The 10,315-nt window shown below is 52.8% G+C and overlaps 1 protein-coding gene across 1 annotated transcript; it reads right to left on the bottom strand.

Moving 5' to 3' along the window:
* Positions 1 to 1,251: 1,251 nt before the first annotated feature.
* ANAPC2 (anaphase promoting complex subunit 2) lies at positions 1,252 to 10,054 on the bottom strand (the record flags this gene model as incomplete). Its single annotated transcript, XM_009082643.1, has 12 exons — positions 1,252 to 1,748; positions 2,522 to 2,757; positions 3,151 to 3,280; positions 3,466 to 3,669; positions 4,388 to 4,463; positions 5,460 to 5,601; positions 5,741 to 5,922; positions 6,004 to 6,121; positions 6,527 to 6,646; positions 6,806 to 6,980; positions 8,706 to 8,838; positions 9,432 to 10,054. Coding segments are annotated over 12 exons (2,352 nt in total), but the record flags the coding sequence as incomplete, so codon positions are not given.
* Positions 10,055 to 10,315: the final 261 nt, after the last annotated feature.

The following is a 10,315-nucleotide window of genomic DNA, read 5'->3' as shown; positions in this document are numbered from 1 at the left end:
GTGGGGCTCCTCAGGCAAGGATGTCCATCCCTGCCACTGGAGATTAGCTGCAGCTTACCTTTCTTGGCTTTACCTGGACTAATCTCTCACCTGTTCACAGACTGTTATTACCAGATCCCCCACATCACAAGGAGCATCTTAGCCTTCAGAACAGAACCAGTTCCCAGTGCCACACCCCTGCCAGCCTGGAGCAAAGTGCCACAAGAGAACAAGAAAATGTGCTCTCACCCATAGAGGTAAACATCAGCACGCCCAAGGGGGAGAGAAGTGCCATACCCCAGTACCTGCAACTGCAGGATGCCCACAGGGTGGGACTTGTGTGCCTTTAGGCACTGCAAAACGAGGTTACATATTAAATAGGGGTTGATTTCTATGTTCCACAAGTCTCACACACACCTGGATGCACAGCCAGGCTCACAGGCTCTCCTGTGTTTCACTGTGGCCCTGAGGTATCTCAATTCCAGCTGCTGCAGCACCCACAGGCTGGGACAGAAGATTCAGCAGAGGAGGGGAAAGGCTTCTTGGGCTGTGGAAACTCTCTGCTTCCCAGAAAGCCAAGTTTGAGTAAATGCCAGACTTCCCCGGCACGTTCCTCCTGATGAGCAAAACCCACACAGAAAGCAGGACTGAGGGAGCTCCAATGCAATGGAGTAGAGAGAGAATACAATCCTGAAACCCACTGCTTGATATCCAGGTGGGGACATGATGTTTAACCAGGAGCTCAGGGATTATCCCATCCAACTGCCACATGGTTCTTGGTGGTGTCAACAGCTCTGGAGCTCACCAGGAGATGTGCCCAAGGGCAGCTGCTGTGGTGCTGGGAGACAGACAGGTATCCATGCCATGGCAAAGCAATCCTACCAGTGCCTGAATAATCCACTTATCCTCCAGGACTAACCAGCTTGCCCTGCAGAACTGCTATATGTCATCCATCTAAAGAATTCTTCATTCTACAATAAAATTACTCCACACAATTTAAGAGTCCCAAACAAGGGGGCCCTGGAGTTGTCCCCCACATAAGTCAGGAGACAGCAACAACATTTGCCTTTTGGGCAGGGTCTTGTTCATCACACCCAGTGCAAGGCACTGCTTTAGCCACACACTGAGCCCCAGACAGCAGCTGGAGCCAACAGCTCCCTGCCAAAACCTCCAGGGGATGCAGATGGACACCCAAGGAAAGGGAGCAGTTTCCTACCTGCCCTTTTGGCATGGGGAAGCTGATGCCAAAGGAAAGAAAAAGGTTGGCACCACTGGAAAAAGGAGATTGCTGTCATTTATTAACCAGTGAAGTGGGCCTAGGCACTCACATGTGGGAGGAAGCAGTGTGGGGAGCACACCCAGATGATGTGAGGTGCACAGCCCAGGCTGCTGCTGAGCTGCAGCTTCCACGTGGAAAAAGACATCCATTTGGGGAAGGGGCACAGCAAACTCCCAGGGCAGAGCAACCACCCAGCAGGACACTGAGAGCTGGTGGCACTCTGGAGCAGAGACCAGGCACAGGGCAGGGATGAGGGGGACACAGGGACATTCCCAGTCTAGTTGCAGTTCTTGGGCAGGCGGTAGACCCCACCAGAGTAGATGAGCTGCTGGTCCCTGACCTTCTTCTGGAGGAATCCCTGCAGCTCCTGTAAATCGATCTCAGTCACCACAGGGCCTGTCATCACAAACATCTTCAGCATGCTGTGAATCCTCTCCAGGGACAGGCTCTCCAGGTTGGTCAGCATGGCCTGGATGTACGTCCAGAACAGCTGCAGAGGGACACAAGCAACAGTGAATCACACTGACACCTACACCGTGAAGCAAAGGGGGGATTTGGTACCCCACAGCCCAAAAGCAGGGCAGGGATGTATCTGGCAGTTAAGATCTGCCTTCAACTGTGAGCACGTGGTCTTTAAACAGGGAATATCCAAGAACAGCAGCAGGTGTTGGGACACACAGCCAGAAAGAGGGATCTGGCGTGCAGTACACGCATGACCCTCTGTGGATGAACACCAGCATGACACTGCTGTGTGGCACAATCACAAACACAACATGACTCACGGGCAGGAAAGGCACTGGAAGGGCCCACTGGGAAGGCACTGAGCCAGGAACCACAACACAGAGAAGGCAGAGATCCAGCTCTTAGTGCTGGGTAAGCCTTTTGGGCAGTCAGAAGTGCTTGGGTGCATCCAAACAAGCTATGACTATTTTTAATTATGAAATTGTGTGTTAGATTGTTTCTTTTTTTTTTTCAACTGAAAAAGCAGATGTAGAGATGTCCTAATGGTTCCCTGGCTCAGCAGCCAGGCACTGTTCTGGAGGGAAGGCTGTGATCCAGCACCTGCACCAGTGAGCATTAATCAGGACACCCACTACAAAGCCCAAAACCTCATGTTGACTCAGCCACTTCCAGTGGAAAATGCAAATCCAAAGTGCAAATTGAATCCATCATCATCATCACCAGATTCCTTAAACCCAAAAGCATGGGATGTTTGCATCATCCCACCAGCTCTGCAAGCAGCCAAGACACACAGACAGTTACCTGCAGCTCCTCCTCTTTCTGGTCAGCCTGTGAGGCCATGGCAGAGTCTCCCTCCTCGTCACTGTCAATCAGAACCACCTTCTCCACCTGGTCCTTCTGCTCCTCCTCAATCACAGTGAAAGTGCCTTCAGGCTCTTCCCTCAGGACTCCCTGCTGCAGCCACAGCGTCATCTTACGCTTCAGCGACGTCACAGGCACCTTCAGCACCTCACTCAGCTCTGTCAGTGTCCAGGTACCTGCAGAGACCACGGGGATCAGAGAGAACAGGACAGCTGACCATCACCCTCCTCAGCATGCCAGGACTTGGTGAGAGGCTGGGGAAGGCAGAGGAGACAGTGCCAGGTGCAGACAGCTGTGTGCAGCACCTGTCAAAGAGCAGACGGGTGCAGAGCTGTGGCCTGGAAGGCAGAGGAGACAGTGCCAGGTGCAGACAGCTGTGTGCAGCACCTGCCAAAGAGCAGATGGGTGCAGAGCTGTGGCCCTGCTGGGTGCTGGAGACCTGGCTGAGCCCCGTGGTAGATCCAAGCCCATGGTCTTGGCCCTGCTGCCAGAGCTCTGAACGTGGCCCTCCCCGCCATGGAAGCAGACAGACAGGGGTGGTAACACCAGGGTGCTGCCACAGCACTCACTCTTGTCCTGGAAGTGCAGGATGATGGCAGCGTGCACGGGAGAGACGGACAGGGAGAGCGTGCGATCCGCCAGCTCCACGTCCAGGCTCACCAGGCCCAGGTGGTACTTCCAGTTCAGGGTCCTCATGGCCTGGAAAAGGGGGAAGCAGCCACTTATAGCAGAGCTGTCAGCATGAACCACTAAGTGCTGTGTTACTCAAACCCCACTGTAACAGCATGGGCACGCTGGCAGCTAAAATGGAGGGGACTTCTCAAAGCCCATGCCATGTAACCAAGTCAGAACAGCTTTTATAAGGAGGGTTAAGGTGGCCTCACCTTTAATTTCTCATACTTCTTGGAATAGGCTTCCATGGCTTCCTTGACCTGCTCTGGAAGTTCTAGCTTCTCCTCTTTCAGTGGTGGCCAGAACTCACTGGAGAGGATAACAGCGACGAGGCTGAACGGTGGCCTCTCCTCCTCGGGGAGCTTCTCCTCCTCATCCCGAATGTTGGCGTTAATGCGCCGGGAGTCAGCCATGTCCTGCAGAGAAAGCTTAGGTGGCTCCTCCTCTTCCAAGTCAGTGCTAACCCTTAATGAAGGAGAAGCTTAAACAAGGTGACTAGTGTGGTCTCCAAATGCTGATGGAGACACTGGAAAGGAGATGATCATGTGTGTCTACTAGAACTAGAAACACTGCCCAGCCCTGGCAGTGTTCAAAGCCAGGGTGGATAAAGCCTTGAGCAACCTGGTCTAGGTGTCCCTGCCCGTGGCAGGGGGGGGTGGCACTAGATGATCTGTAAGGTCCATGCCAACCCCTAAAATTCTGTACTTCTGTATACTCAGAAACATTTGTGGGGAGTTGGAGGGAGGACTTACAACTCAACACTAGCCTTCAGTGCAGTTCCTCCAGACCTGCATTCTTCCTACAGTGCTCCAAGAGAATCAGACTCCAGAGTCTCAACCCCAGAGGAGCTGGAAGGTCCCAGCTCTGCAGTGCCACGACACTGTACTGCAGGAAGGGCAGAAGACAATACCACCAGAGCAACCACTCCCTAGAGGTGATAATCCAACCCACAGGGCTTAAAAATCAGACATGATTTAAATGCACTTCTGCCTGCCACAAGTCAGCCCCCTCACTGGCATTTTGGGACCTCCACTTTCTTAAAAACCCCTTTTTGGATCACTCCTCAAGTCCCTCCCCTTCCCTAATGGCCTCAGACACTCAGGACTGGAATTAAAAAACATAAAAGGAAGTTACTTTTAACATGACTTCACAATAGTGCATCTGAGCTTCTCCAAACCGCAGCTTCAGCAGCTCCACGTTGCGGATTTCCCTGGCAAAGAGACACAACAGGTCACACAGAGGTCCCTTGGATGGATGGGCCTGGCCTGGCCTCCACTCTTGTCACACAGCCCAAAAAAAAACGGGAGTCCCTGGAACAAGGATGCTTTTCCTAGGAAGCCTTGCAAGGCACACTATGTGACCAGGATGGCTCCTAGTACCCAAAGTGAGGAACAGGCACCTCCTCTGTAGGCTGGCAGCTTTTTGAAGACAGAGTCAGACTGGTTCAGGTTGGAAGGGATCACTGGAGGTCATCCCATCTGACCTCCCTGCTCAAGCAGGGTCCCTTGAAGCAGTCACTCAGGATTGTGTCCAGATGGGTTTGGAATATCTCCAGAGAAGGAGACTCCACACCCTCTCTAGGCACCTGCTCCAGTGCATGGTCACCTCACAGTAAAGAAGTTCTTCCTCATGTTCAGGTGGAACTTCCTATGTTTCAGAAACGCAGACTTTCCCATCCCTTCCACTTGGATAAGCACAGCACCCAGGCACCCTCCTCAACCAGCTCTCAACAACCTCAGCATTAGGTGCCCCACCTGCCCGAGCCAGCCCACCCCAGCCATGCTTTGCACACAAAACCAAACCACAACTGCTGCACCAAGAGACAGAGTTGGGCTGCAACTGAGTTCTGATGCTTCATCCCTCTCTCTTACTCTGACACTTTTTGCTGACCTATGAAAGCTGTGAGGGCCAGCAGAACACATGGGATGGAGCTAAGACAATGTCAGTACCTCCAATTTCCTCCACACTGCCCTATTAGCACAAGCCAAGGGCAGGATTGAGCAGGAAGTGGCCCAAGAAGAGGTGAGCACATGGAATTCTAGACACAAACCCAAAGCTACAGAGGAAATGGCCAATGACATTCCTGGCTCTATAAAGAGTTGTTGGCAGGATCAAGCTTGAAGGTGCCATCCATCAGACAGCAGATAGAAGGAAAACCAGGTGAGTTTGCCATGGAAAGCCCTGGGGCTGGGCACTGGGGCCTCACCTCTCAGCGCTGTAGTTGAACTGGTGCAGCAGCCGGTCAGCCAGCAGCGTGCGGTACTCGTTGATGAACAGGTCCTTGCTGCCATAGATGCTCACCAACAGGCTGATGATGTCTGAGGAACGACGCTTGGAGCTCGACTTTCCTAGTGGAATCCAGCAGACAACAGTGTGAGAATAACAGAGACCTGCCCCAGCCCAGCTGAGCTCCAGAGGACCAGCAAATAAGCTACTCAAGGCTACAGTCCACCAAGGAAACCAGGACTCCTGCGCTTGGCATCCCACCTGGATCTGCATCAACCGGGTCAGGAACCCAGTCCCCTGGCTCTGCAATGTCATCATCACTCTCCTGGCCATTCTCCAGGGTCACTGGGTCAGCTTTTGAGAGCTCATTTGCCAGGTCACCAGAGCCCTCAGCGTCCCCGGTGAGACCAGCCACGATCTGCCGCACTGTGTCTTCCCGAGTCCTGCCAACGGCAAGAGAAACAGAGCAAGTGAAGGAAGGGGAGGGAAAGGGCTTGTGTCAGACTGCCCTGCATGTCTCTTACCTCAGATACTTCCTGATGGGCTCACAGGCAACCTCCAGGATAACCATGGAAGGGTCCAGCTCCCGCAAGGCCTTGATGGCCGAGATATACAGAGTGATGATGTCAGATGTGTTGACTCCTGTAGGAGGGCAGGAGAGGGAGTTAAGAGTCCTGGAGCACAGACTAATGGCTTGGATGCTCCAAGTTCAGTCTGTGGTGTTGCAGAAGGGCTTCCCACCCTACTGCCCCAGGCAATGGGAGAGATGGGATCTGTGTGTCTGAGAAATCAGTTCCAACCATGAACAAAGGCTCAGAGCTGAGCCCTGACAGTGTGTCAGGAGCTCAGACCACACACAGCAAAAAAGCCTTTGCCCACCTGGACCAAAGCTAAACTTTGTGCTCCTGACCATACTGTAAAAATGAGGCCACAAGGAGCCGGGATACAATCAGCTGCTGCTGCCTATGGCCACCGGAGCAGTAGATCCCCAGTCATGTCCAGGCTCCTCACAGTGCTAGGACACACACACAGAGATGCAAAACCTACCAGGATGCAGAAGTCGCATTTCCAGAGCACTTTTCAGGGAGCTGAGCAGCTGCTGCCTCTGGTTAGTCCTTTCCAGGCAGAACTTGAGGTCCTCCACAGCTGGCTTCGACTCTGGGAAATCTACAAACCAAGCAGTGATCAGGAGCACTGCCACACTCCGAGGGAAGGCAAGAAACAGCAGTGTGGCACCTCAGGAGATGTGGAGGGATCACACAGATCCAGACAAGGACAGGCCCAGCCCCAGCCCAGAGTGAATGAGCTCTGCCTAGGCCACAGTACCTCGGATGATGCTGAAGAGCTCCTCGATGCGCATGCTGGCGTAGATGCGGTAGAAGAACCTCTGGACGTGGCACCGCCAGCGCTTCAGGGTGCTGCTGGCTTCAGGGGAGGGACGTGCTGAGGGACCATCCTGCAGGAACACCCTGCTCAGCCAGCCAATCACTCTCTCAATCCACTGCGTGAGGAGAGGGAGAGCACAGGTGTGGTGAGCACCACAGCCAGATGCACAGTCATGTTAGTTAACCCAGCCCAGGGAGCTGCAGAAATGGGCAGCTGGACAAGGACAGCATCACCCCCAGCTGCTCTCCACATGCACCCTGGCCTGGGTTATAGCTGGGGAAAGCTCAGCTGAAAGAGCACAGTCTTTAGCTAAAGACTGTGCAGGTGTGTGTGAGGAAATAAGGGGTGACTGAGGACTGTGAGCAGGTGCTGAGCTCCAAAAAGGACAGGATATATGCAAAAGACTTGCAGGTTATTCCATTCTTGGTGTATTCCATCCCATTTTATATTTGCAGAACCATTCTTCATGAGAAAATGAGCCAATTGCCTATCACACCATCCTTGGCCCCAAATGTCTATGGTTCCTGAAACCAGTGAACAGCAAACAAGGACTCAGACACCCAACCCAGCTCAGGCACTTGAAACCTCAAATACCACCCTAGTGGCTGAATAATGAAACAAAACCCTGACCAGAGAGCATCAGAGGGCTATTTTTCACACTTCATATTTGGTTTTGTACAGACAAAGGTGTAATTGTCAGATTTCAGAGGTACTTACCACAATATCCAGAGGCTTACAAGAAATGCCAATTTTCCCCCCCACTGAGGTGGCAAATACATGGTACTCCCTGGGATACTACCAGAGTATTAATAGCTACCAGATATTAATATTTTTGATAAGCAGGTTCTGACAGCCTGAACAAAAATGCTAAGTCTGTGTTGCTGATGTTCATTTGTAGTTATCTACTTGACTGAGGATGCACTGAAGAAATGCACAAGTGCTGCTGATGACAAGGCAGGATGAACTGAGCACTGGGAACACCTGGGCATGGATCTGGGCAAAACTGTGGAGAAGCTGGTAAAGAACTCTCATAAAGGACAAAAGGATATGACTCTAACAGTTGCATTTTCTCTGCTGCCCTTCAAATATCCTGAAAGAATCTACAGGTCATCCAAAAGCATTTCACATGAGGTGCAGTAAAGAAAGTGTTGCACAGCAACTAAAGGGCAGTAAACATAAAACAACTCTTGATGTTTGCAGGCAACAGAAACAGTCAGCATGGCAAACAGCATGGAAACCAGGGCAGCCACTGTCTGGCTTGCATGGCAACCTGGCAGCATGCATTGTTCTCCCACACAGGCAAGGGCAAGGTCATGATCAAGGGACAGAGAGTGCAGAAATGTGTCCTGGAAGATCCATCACCCAGGGAATTTCATTTTAAGGTCATACTGGGTAAACATCCCAACACAAACTCGGTTTAAGTAGCAGCAAAGCAAGTGGACAGTTGCAAGGAAAGATTTTCATTCTCCATGTGGCCACTGGTGAGGTCAATACAAGAGTATCCTCTCCCATCCTCACTTCTTATTTTAAAGGGGAACTGGAAAGGAGGCAGAAAACAGCCACACAAATTCTAATCTTGGCCTCACCTACACAGAGGGAAGGTCCTCTGCAGGCCAGGTGGCACCTGAGCTTGTAAAGTGGAACCACAGAAGATCCCTCATTAGGAGAGCAAGCCAACCCTCCCCTCCAGCATCAATCCCATAGGGAGTTTTAACCACCTCTCCTGCCAGGGATGGTGGAAATCATAGCCCTGGACCAGGTGTTCTCAGGTGGAATCTGCTTTCAGGCTGAGCTGCACATCTCCAGAGGAAGGGCCCTGCTGCCTGCACACCTGCCTTACCTCCTGGAACTCGTTCAGGAAGGAGTGCTCGTACTCCCCCCGGCACCGCTGCTCCATCCTCTCCTCTATCATCCTGTGCAAGATGGTGGTGACAGCGTCGGCGCTCACCCTCTCCAGCAAGTTCAGCCGGTGGCTATGGACACAGAGCGACCCAGTCAGGAGTGTGTGGGAGCCAAGGGACAAGCAAATAAAGAAAATCTCACACCTGAGAGCACCTTCCTCCCTGCACACTCCACAGATCCAGGCCTAGCTCAGCTCACATGCTCTGAGAGCCCACGTAGGTGCACTACATATGCCACACACAACACTACTGCTGTGCCATCTTCCTTAGAAACACTATTCCCTAGCCATCACAAGCTTTTTCATTTAGATTTTCATAGACTAGTTTGGGTTGGGAAGGACCTTAAAGATCGCTTAGTTCCAACTCCCTGCTATGGGCAGGGACATCTTCCACTAGTTTCTTTGTTGTCAGAAGGCCTCAGAGCAAGAGGAAGATGTTCTCATATCCAGGGAGAGAACTTTCTGTCTAAAGATCTGCCCTAGTTCAACCACCAGTTGGCAACCAGCTGCAGAAACCCTGTGTCAGGTTCTCTACCCAGTACCAGAATACAGCCTGACCTCCCACACAACTCCTCCTGTTCTCAGAGATCACTAAAACCTGCTGCTGTGTCCCATCCATCCCCTCCCTTCTTCCCAGCGACAGCCACCGCCCCATGACATACGTACAGAATGTCATTGAGCTGCTGAAACTGCTCCATGGCTTTGGGGCACCAGCACTGCTCCCTCTTGCTGCTGCAGCCTGCACACAGTGAGCCCTCTCCTCCACCCTCCTCTGTGTCGCTCTCCTGCTCAGTCTCACTCATGCTGCTCTCACACTCGTTCGTTCCATCTTCTCCTTTCTTCCACTGCCGCATGTATATCCTGAACGTGCGGCTGTAGAACTGCTGGATCATCTCCTGGAAGGATTTGGTCGTGGAGAAGAAAAGGATAGCTTTGAACATGGTGTAGACCTTCTCTTGCAGCGTCTGAGCACCTGTGCCCAGGAGCAGGCCTGCCTTGGTCCATCCCTCCAGGAGCTCCAGGCTGTTCAGGTAGGGCTCCAGGCGACACTTGAGCAGGCGAAAGGCATCCAGGAGGAGCGAGGCACACTGGGGCTCCTCGGCCGTGTTTTCATACCGGCCGATGCAGCTCCAGAACTCAGGAGCTATGTTTGCCTGGAGGTCAGTCTGCAGCACCTCGATGAACCACTCCTCCACGACCGAGTGCAAGTCATAGCTCTGCAGCACGGCCAGGGCAGCTCTCAGCTCAGCATCCTGCAGCGGCCCCAGCACCTCGGGCCGCGGCACCGGCTGGAAAACAGAGGGGACAGCGAGTCAGGCACAGGACAGAACACACACAGACCCTGCTGCCAACAGCAGAGTGGATCCAGGCTGATGCTGTTCATCCTGGTGACCTGCCAGGGACTCAGGTTGCTGCTGGAAACTCAGTGCCCACCTCCCTGGGCTCACAGCCACACACATCCCTCACTGTCCCCCTTGGTGGACACTGCAGGACACACATCCTGGAGGGAATGCCACAAGCCACCCCCAGTCCCTGAATGGCCATGCTCC

The sequence above is a fragment of the Acanthisitta chloris genome, unplaced genomic scaffold (assembly GCF_000695815.1).
Source record: "Acanthisitta chloris isolate BGI_N310 unplaced genomic scaffold, ASM69581v1 scaffold27499, whole genome shotgun sequence".
NCBI classification, from domain to species: domain Eukaryota; kingdom Metazoa; phylum Chordata; class Aves; order Passeriformes; family Acanthisittidae; genus Acanthisitta; species Acanthisitta chloris.
This window is presented reverse-complemented; position numbering and strand designations above follow the sequence as displayed.